This window comes from Typopeltis vanoorti, chromosome 3 (assembly GCF_054136105.1).
Source record: "Typopeltis vanoorti isolate ZY-2024b chromosome 3, IOZ_Tvanoo_1.0, whole genome shotgun sequence".
Classification (NCBI taxonomy): Eukaryota; Metazoa; Arthropoda; class Arachnida; order Uropygi; family Thelyphonidae; genus Typopeltis; species Typopeltis vanoorti.
Genome location: NC_143551.1, coordinates 176,676,558 through 176,694,552, shown reverse-complemented (window position 1 = coordinate 176,694,552; position 17,995 = coordinate 176,676,558). Strand labels below are relative to the sequence as shown.

General features: G+C 35.8%; 1 protein-coding gene across 5 annotated transcripts in view; it reads right to left on the bottom strand.

The window, feature by feature from the left end:
- Positions 1–17,995, bottom strand: part of LOC150108763 (protein O-linked-mannose beta-1,2-N-acetylglucosaminyltransferase 1-like) — a 603,478-nt gene that overhangs the window by 69,243 nt on the left and 516,240 nt on the right. For all 5 annotated transcript variants that reach the window (XM_090416229.1, XM_090416227.1, XM_090416226.1 and 2 more), the window contains 4 exons: positions 16,049–16,121; positions 10,084–10,212; positions 5,363–5,553; positions 5,208–5,252 (listed from right to left, as the gene is read on the bottom strand). In XM_090416229.1, the coding sequence (XP_090272355.1) occupies positions 5,208–5,252; positions 5,363–5,553; positions 10,084–10,212; positions 16,049–16,121 (438 nt within the window). The remainder of the gene's footprint in view (positions 1–5,207; positions 5,253–5,362; positions 5,554–10,083; positions 10,213–16,048; positions 16,122–17,995) is intronic.

Below are 17,995 nucleotides of genomic sequence, written 5' to 3'. Positions count from 1 at the left end.
TTGTATAAGGTTTTGATTAGGCCACACATGGACTATTGTGCCCAGATTTGGTCACCAGGCTTTCAGAAGGATGAAGAGATGTTGGAAAGGGTCCAAAGCCGAGTTTCTGACCTCTGGAATGTTGAGTATGAGGAAAGATTGAGAAGATGTAATTTGCAGAGTCTGGTGGAGAGGAGCAAGAGGAGAGATATGATAGAGACCTACAAGTTGGTAAGGAGTTGTTATAAGATCAATGGTGGAGAGGTTCTACAGAGAATAGTGGGAGATCAGGGGGGGGGGAGAACCAGAGGTCATCCCTGGAAACTGTATAAAGAGGGTGTGAGAGGCAGGTTTTTTCGTGCAGAGTTGTGAATGATTGGAATGCCTTACCTGAGAGTGTGTTGTCTGCAAGAAGTTTGAGTGTTCTTGTTCACAGTATGATGAGATGTGTGTGATAAAAGGACCTCCCAGATGAGTCTTTGACTCCATGATATCTTGGGGTAATAATATTTTTAGTTTATCCCTCTCCTTCTCATTTTTAACTCTTTTTGGAGTGTTTGGCAAGTTGCACAGTTCTTGTCAAAGTGGGATTCTATATCTTTGTATATATTTCACCATATATATATATATATATATATATCCCAAAATGCACAGTTTTGTTACTGCTTTTCTTCTGATTTGGTAGTATCCTCTACATTTACTTCAGTATCAGTTAATTTGATTCAATTTTTTTATTGAAATTCCAATTCAGCTTGAATGTCCATACAATTATCCAGCTGCCATTGCCAAAAATAACTACACTTCAGTTTTTCAAATACCAGCCCATTTAGCCAAGCAGATAGCACTTTGCATGCATATTTGTGAATGTTTTCAGGGTGGTAGATGAATTTTATCATCCATTGAGACGTCAACCTGGCTTATTTCAGCCTGAAGTGCTTGAGAAAAGTTTTTTGGTCTTTAGAGCTGGAGAAAGTGAAAGTTATGATATACATGCACCCACACCCACCCACAGATTTTCTTAGATGTGTGTATGTACTCATGAATATGTTAAGAACAATGCATACAGGAGCTGAATTGTTAGTATAAAATGAATTTACTACTATCATTTTTGCAAATTTCATTCACTGTACTGAATAAATCTGTTATTATCTGGTAGCATACTAATAGATAATAGCATAGAGTGAAGTTGAAGTCCACCCATCCCCCCAAAATAAGAAAAAAAACACCTTCTCTTAACAAAAATTGGAGTCAGACTTTAGGAAAATACAATATATGCAATTAATTATACATATTATTATTACGGGCAACTCCAAGAAGTCCTTAAACTCATCGAGGGAGGCCCTAAACATCATATCAAGAACATCTATTCAACATCCACACAGTATCTATCATACTTCGCCTTGAACACATTCACAGTCATGGTACCCACAACAGACTCTGGCAGCTTATTCCACTCATTCACCACTCTCCAAGTAAAAAACCTAGTTCTAACACTTTTGCTAACCACGTTCTTGCACAGTTTCCATGGATAGCCTCTAGTTCTCCCAACACCAGTCCTGTTCTGAAAAATATCCTCTGAATTAATCTTATTAGAAACCTTTCAGTAATTTGAATGTGTCAATCATATCACCCCTTTTCTGCCTATCAACTAATTTCTGCAACCCACAAATCTTTAACCTGTTCTCATAAGGTTCATTCCATAGACCTGCTATCATCTTGTCACTCACCTCTGGATCCTCTCCATCAAGAAGAAACCCTGGTGCCCAGATCTGGGCACAGTAGTCAAGATGAGGCCTTATCAAGGCTTGATACAGAGGAACAATAACTTGCTTGTCTCTGCTCGTCAAAGTATTCTTCAGTAACCAAGTGATTTGATGAGCTGATTTAGCCACTTTTGCAATGTTGCCCCTAAACTTCAACTCCCAATCCACCAACACTCTCAAATCCCTGGCCGCATCAATCTCCTGGAGTACAGTTCCACCAAAGTGGTATGCTGCTGCTAATCTTTTCACCCCACAATGCATAACCTTACACTTTGCCACATTAAATTGACATCCATTCTCCTTAGCCCAGTCCTCCAATCTATCCAAATCATCCTGCAAAATTTTGACATGTACATTCACTATTGCTCTACCCAACTTTGCATCATCATCAGCAAACAAATGAACAGTTCCTATCAGATCCTTTACTATATCGTTAATGAACAAATTAAATAGTAGTGGTCCAAGAACAGAACCCTATGGCACACCTCTAGTCATGGGCCATCTTTTGGACTCCACTCCTGAATAAACTACTCTCTGATATCTCTCCAACCACCCTCATATCCACCTCACCAACCCTATATCCATACCCATAAGCTGCAGTTTACTGATTATAATTCCATGTGGTATCCTGTCAAAGGCCTTAGCAAGGTTCAGCAGTATCACTGTAAACCTATTACCCTTATCCAGTTCAGCCATCACTGTGTTATAAAATGTGAGCAAGTTACTGGGGCATGATCTACCCTTCACAAAACCATGCTGTCCCCCATACAGTATCCCATTTTCATCTATCCATTCCTGTATTTTTCTCTGGACTATTTTCTCCAAAACATGACAACGACTCCTGATATGCTGATCGGTCAGTAATTTGCAACAGCAGTTTTGGAACCTCCTTAATGCAGTAGAACTATTTTCCCCTCTTTCCGCGCCCTTAGGACTAACCCAGACCTGAGACTCAAATTAAACAAAATGGTCAGGGGCACTGACAATTCTTTAGCCGCTTCACGAAGAGCCGAGCTGGTATACCATCCAATCCGACAGATATATTCACATTAAGGTTTTGTAATATGCTGAAAGTTTATTTTTCACTTGGTTAGACTATAATAAATTTAGTTTAATCCTTTATCCAAGTGTGAGCAAACAAAGTTTCCACCTGAAAGTATCTTCAGGACTGGGGTAAGATGGTACAACACCGGGCAACTCGTTGCAAATCGTTCCCTTAATGCATAACATTAGACATATCCACAAGGAGATGTGTTTTGCATTATGGGAGATACTGAGATAGGAACGATGTTAGCTTGCTCCACCTTTGCAATGAGTTGCCCGGTGTTGTACCACCTTACCCCAGTCCTGAAGATACTTTCAGGTGCAAACTTTGTAATATGCTATTCACCTCCATTTCATTCACCCCAATTCCCATATAAGCTATTGGTTCCTTCATCCCTGCAATATCACCATCTGGATGATATACTCTTGCAAAGTGCTCGCTCAGTAATTCCAGTATATCAATTGATTCAGTTACCTCCCTATCATCGGTTATTCCTTAAAATCATTCTGCCGTATACATTTTTTCTTTTACTTGCAGCATGTTGAAAAAACTGTTTGGGATTCTCTTCAGCTTGCATGGCTAATTTCCTTTCATAATCTGCTTTTCTCACCACACTCATTACCCTTTTGGCCTGTGCTTTATACTGTTCATGGGCCTGCAGGTCACCTTTCTCCTTAAATTCCTTTCACAGTTGTTTCTTTTTTTTGCGGCTCAAGCTTAATAGTGTTATTCATCCATTTAGCCCCTATACCCTTTTGAATAACACTCATTACCCTTTTGGCCTGTGCTTTATACTGTTCATGGGCCTGCAGGTCACCTTTCTCCTTAAATTCCTTTCACAGTTTTCTTTTTTTGCGGCTCAAGCTTAATAATGTTATTCATCCATTTAGCCCCTACTTGATATACTATCCGGACTCTAAGTATACAGTCATCCATTACCTCCTTCAAACGCTCCTTTACCGCTTCCCCATGCACTATCAACCGGAAGCCCTTGCAGTTTTACATGCCATGGCACTGAACCAAGCAATCTCCTAAGCCTGTCATACTTACCAGCCCGATAATTCCACATGTACCCTGTCTTAATTGTAAATTCCACACCTTCAGCCACCTCCCAAGTCAAGACCCTATGATCACTCTCAACAATTGGTGGCATCATATTCATTACAGCCAAATTCTCAGATGCAATTACTAGGGCAAGCACTCTCTGACCCATAGTATTTTCCATTACATGCTGTCTCAGGTAGTTATCCCTTATTAACTGCATAAAATTCAATTCCTTCCTCCCATGTGTCCTCTCCTCCTTCCAATCAATGTTACTAGTTGAAATCCCTATAATAATTACCCTCCTTCCACTCATTGTGTTTATTTGCTTATGCATACTATCTCCACCATCTATTCCATCACCAGCTCTATAGCAGCACCCAACTGTACATTTTGTTCTGCTAGTCTCAATCTCACATGAAATAGCCTCAAATGTGCTCTTTTCACTATCCTGCAGTTCAACTTCTATTCTCCTTGGCTGTAGTTCATCAGCTATCATCAATAACACACCTCCCCCATATTTTTCTCTTTGTCCCTCCTGAACACATTATACCCTTCACATTCTATCCCACTAGCCATATCATCTTCTGTCAGCCATGTCTCACTAATGCCAATAACCTGTGGCCAGGAAGAGCCAACCAAGGCCAAAAATTCTTCCTTCTTGTTCCTAATACTCCTGGCATTAGTATACATGAAGTGCGGAAGCCCGTTAGTCCCACCCCTATCTTGATGCCTTATACTAATTATTCCATCCTGATTTGTTGTCCTTCGTACTAACTCGGGCATATTATACACATTCTTACACTCACCTGCCTCACTGATGTCTGCTTATCCCCCCCCCACCAAGAGCTCTAGTTTCCCTGATTCTGCACATCCACTTTCACTTCGTTTATGAACACTTTTTCCAGTCTCCGCACACCAAATCCGTTCAGATGCAAACCATCCGTCTTGTATAAGTCCTTTCGCCCATCAAACTCACTCCACACATCCACAAACTTCATACCACTCTTCCTGCATAAACTACACATAGTCATTTGCAATTATGGCCCTCCTTCTCAACTCTTCTCTGTCATACCGAGGTAACAGACTCACTATCTTAAAATGTTCATCCGCATCATATTTCTCACTTCAAATATATCAAAGCGAAATTGAGCAGGAATGAATGATATTTCTATTTAGCAATGACTTTATACAGATAAACTATATTATGCTTTCTGGAGACCAAAATCTTGCATATTGTCTTACCAGAAGCTTCAATATACTATAATTTATATACTAAAAAAACTACTAATATTTTTGAAATAAAACAGAAGACTGAACACACACAAAAAAATACTAAGTAAAAAAAAAAAAATAATAATATGAAAAACATGACTTACCGTAAGAGATCATGAATCACTTCTTCATACTTTTCTTGCTTTACACTACAGTAAAATTTAAGTTTCAATTAAGCATAACATATCAAATATGTCAGAATGCAAATGTACTATAATTTTAAGTCATGATAAAGTCAGAGATCTTTTTTAAAATTTACCTGTCTAGATCTTTCAGTTCAACATATGATTGTGTATTAAATGCATGCTTCTTAAAATACACATCCTGAAAATAGGAATTCATGTTTAATCCAGAAGAACCAAAATGATAAGTACGGGACACATCAGGAACTACACATTCCCTTCCTTTCCGAATATCTGGAAGCCTCATCCACATATCCCAGTCCCATAGCTAGAAAGTAAGTCACACATATAAATTTTGCAGCCTCAACACAATGATGACAATTAAGAACAGAAAAATAATTTAATGAATAATGGCTGTTCAAGTAATAAAATAATGAATAAAGCTTACCAGCCAGGCTGGCCAAATGGATAGTATCGCTGCTTGCCAACCAACAGGTTGTGGTTACAAGGTATGAAGGCATAAATGATTTCATCATTTGATGAAAGACGGCCACCCATTGTACTTACTGGAGGAGACTTAAGTGGCTTCAAAAAAAAAAAAAAAAAAAAAGTACTGTCTTTGATCTGTAGAGATGGATGGAATAAGAATTATTATGTGCCATTCAGCCATATCAGACTCTTTATCTTGTGGATATAGGCTCTTCATCTCACTCAGCCTCTTGTCTTTTCTTTTAGCAGTTCAAGTTCAAGTTGGTAAGTTCCTTTATGTTTATCTGTTCAACTCTATTTTGCAGTCTTCCACTCCTTCGCATGCCCTTGATCATCCACAACATAACTGCTTTTTCCAATTATTCATCTGCTCTCATAATATGCTCTAAGTACATTAATTTCTGTTTAGTTGTGATTGTTTTACAGAATATAAACAGAAATATTTGTTATAAAATATTATAAATAGAAATTTTATATTCTGTAAAAGACAGAATATAAAATGTATTTTACAGAACATAAAGGCAGAATGCTCCTTGGAGCATTCTGTCTTTATATTCTTGAAAATCTTATTAGTCATTCTTGCAGTCCATGGGATTCTTAATAGTTCCCTCCATGGCCATAATTCAAATGAGTCAATTAATTTGCTGTCTTTCTTCTTAATGATCCAGATTTCACATCCATCTATCACTACTGGAAATACCATTACTTTGATAATTCTAATTTTTGTAGCCTTACTAACATCTCTATCGTTTATAATTTTTGTCAGGTTTAACATGGCTATCCTCCTTTTAATTTCATCTCTGCATTGACTATCAATTCTTATTCTGGACCCAGTAATCATAACTTCGAACCACCTTTAATTTATCTCCAATCAAAAGTTCATCCAAATTGGCAGATGCCAACATTTTGTTTTGTTGATGTCTGAATTAAGCCCAGCTTTTTATTTTTGATTTCCCTGTTAACCAACAGAATCAACTGCTCCAGATCTTCCTTAGTTTCTGATATGAGGACTGTATCATCTGCATATCTTAAATGATTTATTTTTCTGTCACCAATCTTAATTCTTGCTGGGTTTTGTCTAATTCAGCCATTCTAGTATTCACTATAAATATTAAAAAGACAGATCAGTATGTAATCCTGTTGTACCCCTTCTTCACTCAAATACCATCTGTAAAGACCGTCTTTACTGAAGCTTTTTAGTTGTCATACAGTTTCCTAATAAAGAAATAATTAATACCTAGGTATTTCCATTGCTCTCATCACATTTCACAGTCTTTTGTAATCCATGCAGTCAAAAGCTTTTTTATAGTCAATAAAATGGATGAATATTTCCTTCTGAAATTCCACTGTTTTTCCATAATCCATCTCATGTTCACTATCTGGTCTCTAGTTCCTAAAGTTTACCTGTTCTTTTGACATTTCTCTATTCACATATGGTTCCAGCCTCTTTTTTTTTTTGGCTCACTTTCAGCATAATTTTACTTACATGTGAAATTAAAGTGATGGTTCTGTAATTCTCACAATCACTGGGATTTGATTTTTTTGGAATTGGAATAAGGATTATCCAATGCTTATTTCACCCACAGTACTAAACATAAACAGTTTTATAACCTTTCATGGATGGGATTCACATAAAAAAGATCATTAAAAGAAATAAATAAATAGGTTGTAATTTTATTTGTTCCAGAAATCAATTAACATACACAAACATGTATTTAGTGGACATTGGAGATGGTGTAAGGGTACAATTAGTGTGTTCAGACAAGATGAACAGGTATAAATTTTAAATCCAAAGTATTAACTCGCACCTTCTCATCTTTATAATAACTTATTCAAAGAAAATTTTTTATATAATTAAAAAAGCAGTTTTTAAGTTTGGAATATATAGCTGATTATGATACAAATAGGTATCTCACATGTGGACACAATCAACTATTTCATTCAGAACTACTATTTGAAGTAAAAATAATAAAATCACTGCAATGAAATTTTGATCTTCATATCAAGGTCTGAATTTGCATAGTCTAGAGTAGGGGGTTCTCAACTTGTGGTATGAGTATCCCTTGGGGGTATGTGGTAAAATTTTTGGGGTACATGTTAAGAGCTCAAAGGTCACTAGATCTAGTAACAAAGTCACTAAGTTGGAAACACTGATACTGATTAATTTCTGAGAACTGAGTGATGAAGAGCAGCACTGTAGTTCATGTCTATACATGTTTGTTAAATTGTTTATGTCATTCTGTGTTTATTAATATATGTAATTTATGAATACAAAATTTAACATGTATATACATATTTTATTTTATTCCCATTGTTATACTATAACTACAGTTTTATCTATAAAAGGGGTACACTAGTTACACATTTCCATGGGATATGTGAAGCATAAAAGGTTGAGAACCACTGGTCTAGAGCGATCCCTGCTTGAAAAATTTTGTGCAACCTCACCAGTCAGGCAAATATCTCAATAGTCATCAGATGTCAGCCTGGGTGGAGTACCATGGTAGCTTAATATATCAGTCATGTGGTCCTATATTGGACCTGGTCAATTTATAAGCTTTTGTTAATGCAATGACTAATTTGTATCATTTGTGACTACTAAATGTTTAAGCAAATATATTAACTAATATATTAAATGTGTTTATCAGTCTATCAGACATGAAGAAAAAATCTCTTACATTTTATCATGATCGATTACTGTTTATCATTTATCACTGATATTTGATCATTTTCACACACAGTTTCAGTTGTAACACTATATTCTGAATCACCTTTTTATGTAAAAAATCAATCAGTGCTCTTTACAAATGTTGAAAGTAAATGCATTCAAAAACATTATAAAAATGTTCGATCAAATAACACACATTAACTAAATAAGTGGGTTTACTGAATTCAGACAGACTACAAAACAATGTCCATACAATGCTTGGAAATAGGTCAACAGACACCATAATGTAGGAAGAAACAGCCATAGTGTCACCTTAATAAGTTGTAGGACCTCCTTTTGCTGCAATCCTATGGGACATACTTTCCACAAGATACAACAGCGATCAATAGAAATTTTGGACCATTCTTCCTATAGGCATTTAATGAGGTCCTGGACTACTGTAGGGGTGAATGTCCCTTGACCTTACTTGATGCTCCAGTTCATCCCTTCAGAAAATGACTAACTAAAAACTAATCACTAACTAAATTTATTTAGCTAACAGATTATTATACCAATATTTCGATTTCACTCTTCATGGGCTCAAAGAAATACACTAAGCAGTGGAACAGGCATACTGTCAGGATTGTCTTCCTGCTACAGTCCTAAATGGTGTCCTCTATGGATGATAGAATCTTAAAGATCAGTCTCCAAGATTTTGGAGAAGTGAGATAGCTGAATTTGCTAAGATTTGGAGTATATTATAATGCTCTGATAAAATAACCTCCCAGATTTATATCTGCTACTGTATAAAAGGGAAGTTTTGTTTCACTGGATCTGGTGATCTAATACATATGGCATGGTCCTACTCAAGAACAGACGTAGTGCAAGTAATTGGGCACAACTTCTGTGTTCCTCCACACAGATATTAGATATTTTTTGTGCCCAAGAAGATGCCTTGGCCACCAAGGTGAAATACTGAGATAATCTATTAGCTGAATAAATTTATTATCATTATACAGGTATCTCCACAGAGTCCAGAGAATCATCATGGAAGATCCATACTAACTTTTATATACACAAAACCTATCATACTTCCTTTAAACTCATTCTGCTTTCAGCAGTCCATTCCACTTATTCACCATTCTCCACACAAAAACTTAAGTCCACACACCCTTACAAACCATTCTCCACAAAATATTTTCTTCGTATCAGTCTTATAGAACCCCTTTAATAAGTTATGTTTCTATTATGTCCCCTCAACTAAACTTTGCAACCCAAACACCTTCAACCTATACTCATAGGCAGCATTCCACAGACTTGTCACCAACTTGGTCACTTGTCTCTGAATCCTGTCCACCACCTCCTGATCCTCAAGATATCCATGTGATTTGTGCACAGTTGTCAAGATCCAGCCACATCCTAGTCTTCTAAAAAAGGATAATAACCTCCCTATATTTACTGGTGTATTTTTCAACATCAGAGTAATCCTTTGAGTGATTTTACCAACTTTTGCAAAATGCTTGTGAACTTAAACTCTCTATATGCCATTATCCCCAAGTCCTAAGCCTTATTCAGTTAGTAATTATCTTTAAATGTATGTTTCCCTCCACTAAACATCATCGACATGAGTGATAATCAACATCTAAGTATCCACAACAAATTATTATACTTTGAAGTTTAAATATGATTCTATAAGATCTGATAAGAAAAACTGAAATTTACCTTTTCTGGAGTAGGCCAGCGAGGCTCTAATTCTTCTTTATATAATGAACGTTTCAATATCCATCCTAAACCTGGCATTGTTTCCACCCTATATAAGAGTCCTGCATCCTCACTTGTGTGTTCATATCCCTAAATACAAAACAGACTATTTAAGGCTTTGACATGTTTTCCCAACCAGTATTCTGATTTGGATGTTTTGTTTTATATTTTATACTTGACAAAAAAAAATATTATTGTTTAATTCTTTACCCAGGTAAGCAAAGTTTGTTGATGAGCAATTTTCATAACTAGACTAGTTATAGAAGCTATTGATTTTCACATCAGTTGCCTCATTATATTATAATGCACAGATATGAGTCTTCTGACTCCTTGGAGGTGTCACGAATAATAATAATATGTATACTGATATCCATTATGAGAAGGGTCGCTATCCAGACTGGTTTTGACCTTTATTGAGGTCTCATCAGTGAGAACTAAACCCAGGAAGATAATGAGCTTGAATCAATACAAAACTCATAAAATGGTGCATCATATTATTAAAATAGTCTTGATCAGGAAAAAATTATTTCCCAAAACTCAGAGGCATACAGTCTGTTTGATTAAGATTAGAATTTTTTTTTCACTTAAATAAAAGGATTAAACAATAATTTAAGTGAAAAAAAATTCTAATTGTTTGGTTAAAAGAGCATTGCTGGAATAAATGTATTAAGGGAGATTATGTTGAAAAATAAAAATAATTTTGAAATTATAAATTCGTTTTTTCATTGATATACAAGGATGGTCTGAAAAGTTCTCGGCCTAACAATGAAAAAACGAATTTATAATTTCAAAATGATTTTTATTTTTCAACATAATCTCCCTTAATATATTTATTCCAGCAATGCTCCAGCGCCATTATCCCGTTCCTGTAGTGGTTCTCAGTAAGATCTGCAAAATACTCCTCTACAGCTGCAATCACCTCTTGATTCGAAGAAAAATGCTGACCAGCAAGGAAGAGTTTTAGTTTTGGGAAGAGATAGCAGTCAAAGAGAACCAAATCAGGGGAATAGGGTGGATGTTCCAACAATTCATAGTGCAGATCCCTTAATTTTCCCATTGCCAAAACACCTTTGTGGGTAGGTGCATTGTCCTGATGAAAGATGTTTTTTCCCCCTACAAACCGGGTCTTTTCTCACGAATTTTTTCATCTAGTCTGGTTAAAAGATCGGAATAATATTCCCTGGTTATTGTTTTACCCTTTTCAAGATAATTAATAAACAAAATGCCTTTAGCATCTCAAAACACTGACACTATGACCCTTCCTGCTGATGGAACCGACTTTGTCTTCTTTGGCACTGAAAAACTAACTTCTGTCCACGGTTTTGACTGCTGTTTGGATTCTGGTGTGTAATGGTATGAAACAAACCACTTGATAGAATGACTTGCAATTTCACATGGATGCTTATACTGGATCTGGCTCCCACTGACGAGACCTCAAAGGTCAAAACCTGTCTGGGTAATGACCCCCCCCCCCATAAATAATTTGAATGTATAACATCATACATGTCTTCTAGGAGATGTGTTTTACATTATGGGAAATACTAAGGATAGTGATCAGATCTTACTCCACCTTTACTACGAGTTGCCTCTGTCATGAAAGGTTTGCTTACACTTGGATCCGCCGAAACTTTTATAGTTTCTATATTCGGCATGAAACTCTTTTAGTTTCTCTATTTGGCTTTGAAATAATGTAGGATTAAATATCTACTTAATTTGAACAATTTTGCATCACTGAAGTGAAGCCTTTTTGGCTCTCTTTTTTAGTAATTCTTGGTGCCTTTTATGATGCGACATCTTTTTTAGCAATTCGCGTGGTAAAGTATAAGTTCTGCATCATTACAACCTGAGTATTTACATCTGGGTCTGACTCCCACCGACGAGACCTCAAAAAAAGGTCAAAACCGGTCTGGGTAGTGACCCTCCCCCATAATGTATAATACTTTAATGCAAAGGATAGTGATCAGAGCTTACTCCACCTTTACTACGAGTTGCCCCTGTCATGAAAGGTTTGCTTATGCTTGGATCTCCCAAAACTTTTATACTATCTATATTCAGCATGAAACTCTAGTAGTTTCTCTATTCAGCTTTGAAATAATGTTGCATTAAATATACACTTAATTTGAATAATTTTATATCACTGAAGTGAAGTCTTCTGGCTCTCTTTTTCAGTATTTCAATGACATTTTCCTCAAATTCTAATAGTTACAGATCAACTATCTTCTAACAATGAATGTTAAATCACATGCTATAATTTTTCATTGTTCTATTGTCTAACTTGGAACTTTGTTCTATTAGACAACAGAACAAAGTTCCAAGACCATTCTCAATGTTTACATTGAGAATGGTCTTGGAACTGAACTTCTGCTCATAATAAATGTTTATTTTCAATATAAGCCAATTCGGTAATTTCTTTACTTAGAATATGTATTATTATTTTTACAGCTATTTTGCTTGCTTTTGTTTAGGAGTGCCCCTTATTTAATGTCGTTGGCTTTTTACTCAAGAATTCTTAGGGCATTACAGATGTATCATAGAGACAAATATATGCGGAATAATACAACCTCTGTTCAAAAAGAAACCGAACTTTTGATAGAAAATAAAACACAGGCCAATTATAATTATTCAGATCATTTATTTCAATCAATACACTCCCCCTCAGCTTCGATACAGCATTTGGCATGGTCAATTAATTCATTAAATGAGTTTTGAATATCGGTTTTTGGGATACTGTTGAGGGTCGTGTTTACTGCCGCTTGAACGTTTTCAATGGTGTCATATCGCTTTCATCAGCAAATGAAGTTGAGGGTAGAGAAAGAAATCATAGGGTGCTAAATCAGGTGAATACAGTGAATGATCCAACACCCAAACTTGGTTTTTGCACAAAAACTGTCTCACAATGTTCAAACGATGAGATGGTGCATTATCTTGCAAAAGTGACCAGCTGCCTGCTTCACGATATTCATGCCATACGTGACAAATTCTCATTATCAATCACTTCAAAACTTTGAGATAAAACTCGCTATTGACCGTTTGGCCAGGCAGAACGAATTCTTTGGGGATAATGCCCTTGGAATTGTAGAAACAAAGCAGCATTTTCTTTACTTTTGACTTATCCAAGCGACTTTTTTTTCAGATGCCCCTCTTCTGATGATCTCCACTTAGCACTCTAGTGCTTTGTTTCGGGCTCATACTCAACACACCACATTTCTTCATCAGTAACGATCGTTTCAAGGAAGTTTGAGTCTTTACGAGCGGTTTTAATGAGGTCCTTGCAGTGTTCAATTCGATACATTTTTTTTGGTCGTCGGTCAACTTGTGGGGAACAAATCGCAAATTCAACTTATGAAGGCCCAAACTTAAATCAATCTCAGACGATTTCAGGTTTTCTTTGATGAAATCACACACTTTTTGGATGTTAACTTTACTCAGTCCAGTTTTTGGACAGCCCGGCTTTTCGTCGTCCTCAAGCATCTCACGGCTACTTTGAAATCGCTTAAACCGCTCATAAACTTGAGTACAGGATAAGCATTCATCACCATATGCTTTTTGAAGCATTTGATGTGTTTCGGTAAAACTTTTACCAAGTTTAACACAAAAGTCAATTGCAGCTCTCTGCTTGAAACTCATTTTCCAACCATTCATCAAAACAAACTGTCACTCTTGGCACTATAACTCTGCTTCTAATGAAACAAATGTCAAACAGTTGACAACACTAATGAAGGTTGCCACTTTCGACAACAAAAAGATATAACAGGTGGAACCACTAGTTTCTTCTATTTTCGAAAAGTTCAGTTTCTTTTTGGACAGAGGGTGTAGAGGAAGAGAATTCACACATACATTTTCCCAGAATTTTTGGATGTTCTTGGCTCTTCTTTCTGGGATGTGCATAGTTCTGCTGTTAGGCTGTTAAAAGGAAGGGGGGGGGGCGTTAGAAAAAGTGGGGAGGTTGAGGCAATATAGGAGAATTAATTTGAAAAAACCTCAGGTTTTTTTATATAGTATATATATTATATTATTATATTTGGAGGGGGGGGGAAGAGATGAAAAAAGTTCTGAAAATAGAAATTTTTTTTTGAGGAAAGAGTAGGATTTATGGGAGAAGGGATCAGGTGAGGCAGTTCTCTCATAAACCTTTCTCCTGCCTCAAAAAAATAATTTCTATTTTCAGAACCTTTTTTCATCTCTCCCCCCCTCCAAAAAAGTGCTCCGCCCACCCTTAATAATATTATATATATACAAAAAAAAAAAAAAATCTATGGTTTTTTCAAATTATTTCTCCCACATTGCTTCAAACACCCCCCGCCTTTTAACAGCCTAACAGCAGAAGTATGCACATCGCAGAAAGAAGACAGCCAACAACATCCAAAAAATGTATGTGTGAATTCCCTTCCTCTTTTATTCTGCATATATTTATCTCTAATACATCTGTAATGCCCTAAGAATTCTTGAGTAAAAAGCCAGACATTAAAAAAGGGGCACTCCTAAACGAAAGCAGGCAAATAACTGTAAAAATAAGTTTTTAAGAGGAGTAACATGGGAATTTTCCCAGAAATAATACCTATATATTCTTATGTTTTATATTTCATAATATCAGTAATATAACTTTAGAAATATCTTGGCTACTTTTAATCAGAAAAAGATTCCTTTTTAATACAGGCTGTATTGTGGCTTTATGAATGAACCTAACCAGTTATACTGAGAATAAATTAAAGATGCCAAGGAATTATATTTTTGGTTTAATCCTTCATCCAAGTGTAAGCAAACAAAGTTTGTGTGTGAAGTGACTTCACATCACTTGCCTTAGTATCCTATAATGCAAAACACATCTCCTTACAGATATTTATAATGCTATGTATTATGGGAAGGGTCAATACCTGGACCTTTCAACCTTTATTGAGGTTTCATCAACAGGAGTCAGACCCAGAAGTGATACCAAGGTTGAGGTAATGCAGAAGTCATATTTTCATATACAAGTAGCCAAAGGTGTCAACATCTTATTACTAAAACACTCCGGATTACAGAAAGATGTTGAAAATTTTTCCACTTGGTTATACTATAAATTAAAGACGCTAAGAAATTATATTTTTGGTGTAATCCTTTATCCAACTGTATGCAAACAAAGTTTGTGCATGAAGCAATTTCACGACTGGGCAACTCGTATATAGAGGCTAATGACTTCACATCACTTATCTTCGTATCCCATAATGCAAAGTGCATTATACATGTCTGTAAGGAGATGTGTTTTGCATTATGGGATACTAAGGCAAGTGATGTGAAGTCATTAGCCTCTATATAGAATTTGTCCGGTTGTGAACTTCATGCACAAACTTTGTTTGCACACAGTTGGGATTAAATCAAGAATATAATTTCTTGGTATCTTTAATTTATAGTATAAGCAAGTGGAAAAACTTTCAACATCTATTTCTAATCCAGAGTATTTTAATAAGATGTGACACCTTTTTGCTACTTTTATATGGAAATATGACTTCTGCATTACTTCAACTATGGCATCAGTTGGGTATGGCTCCCACTGATGGGATGTCAATAAAGGTTGCAACCAGTTTGGGTATTGACCCTTCCCATAATACATAACATTATACAATGTCCATAAATTATTGGATACTAAGAGAAGTGATGTGAAGTTATTAGCCTCCATATACAAGTTGCCCAGTTGTGAAGTTACTTCACGCACAAACTTTGTTTGCTTACACTTGGATAAAGGATTAAACCAAGAATATAATTTCTTGGCATCTTTAATTTATAATATAACCAAGCAGAAAAACTTTCAACAGTTATAATGGGATGTTCTTCCAAGACAACCATTTCTGGTAGTTGAGAATTTTTTGAAGGTACTAGATTGGGATATTGTTTATAATAACGATGAGATTCTCAAATATTCACACAATCATAAGGGATGAAAAATTACCTGATCATTCCAAGCAGATATGCAATAGATTGAATCATCTTCTTCTAACAATCTCAATGCTTGACTAAAGTAACTGAAAGAAAGCACTATATCAATTTTTAAATCAACTATTATCAAAAATACAGCTAAATAAAAAAGCAAACTATAATGAATACATCAAGAAAAGAAGAAAATGTAATGTTGCCAAGAGACATAAGTCATAAAGGCTATAAAAATGACAGAGGAATTGGAAAATCATTATCTCTCAAATTATTACAGAAGTAGTTAACCAAAATAAAATCAGGACTGCAGAAGACAGGTAAGAAGAAAGCTTTAGGGAATATGAATTACAAACTCTAGTAAACAGGTGAAGGAGAGGAGACATGACAGAAATACATTAGTAAAAGCATCATATAGGGTGGATGTGGATATAACACTTTTCTTGATATGAAAAGAGGTTACCCTGGGAGCTGTGCAATTGCATTTTTTCTTGGTAGGAGATGCTGTTGGTGAAAGTACTTAATACATCATCTGTGAATGAATTAAGAATAAATATAACAGGCAGCATGTAAAGTAAGTGAATCAGTAACAATGGCACCTCACTCTTTGGAGATTCCCATATCAAAATAGTAAATATTTAACACACTGTGCATGCCTGTTTGTGTTTAATATCCTTGCAATTTGAATGCACTGGCTGTATCTACAATATCTTGACGTGAAAACACATTTAATGTTGATTCTCTTCAAGATTATATCTTCTTTTGTGTTGTGCAGACAGAAGTCAGTAAAACAGAAAAATTGAGTGTTGGTTAAAATACCAGTAGAACACTATAAGTTAATTAAGGTGCAAATATTTTGCTAAATTTATCATTTGATTACAAAAAAACTTATCAGAGAGCAAGACATGACAAACCAATGGAAATGATTCCAATTATAGCATAGAGTAAGAAGTCCTAGAAATGATATATACACTGGTGTCCACAACCTAAGGACAAATGCTATTTCTGAAGATTATATCTGCAAATTCAGAGGAATCAGCTTTTGGAAATTTGTGTAACTAACGATTTCAATTAGAAAGTAGGAACACATTCAGATTTTCAAATTGTATGCAAAGGGGTCACGTGATATCACTCATCAGGATAAAAGGCTGTTCTAAGCAAATTATGTTTGAAGGAAGCTCTTTTTGTGAAGGAATAAAGTTGCAAACTTGGATGTCTTATAATATTTCAAAGAGATTATCTAGATTATTTCATGCAGGAAAGAATTATTAGTAAGCTTGAAGACGAACCACAGAATTACTGATATTGACAATTTGGAATCTTACAGAGCTTTGTATCCAGATGTTGGGTGGTATTTCAAACCAATGGAATGTGTTTAAGACGTTCGCTAAGAGATTGCCTTCACTCCACCATGGAGTATGAAGAGATTTTTGGTTATAACAGCAAAATATAATGGATGCACCACGGCAGGTCAGCTCTATTCAAGCACAGGTACACAAATATCTCGACAAACGGTGGCAAGATGTCTGCAACATGTAGGCCTATATGCCAAAAGGCCTGTAGTATGAGTCCATTTATCCACAGCTCATTGTAGAGCATGTTTTCAGTGGTATTGTATTTTCCATAAAAATTGGACAAGACACCAATTGGCCAATGTATTCTTTACAGATGAGTCATTTTAGTCTTTCCTCCGATTCCAGATGACACTTGATCGGACATGAAAGTGGCACTACTCACTGTGAGAATGTTCTTGAGAGCAACAAATGTGGTTGTACTAGGGGTCATGGTGTGGGAATGCATTATGCTTAATGGACATACTAAGCTATAAGTGCTGGAAAAAGGATGAACTGTTGAACATTATTGCAATGAAGTTCTTCAATGTTATGTTCGATTGTTCCTTGGTGCTGTAGGCAAGAAATTCATTTTATGGATGACAATGCCATACCACATCGTACATGAGCAGTGGAGA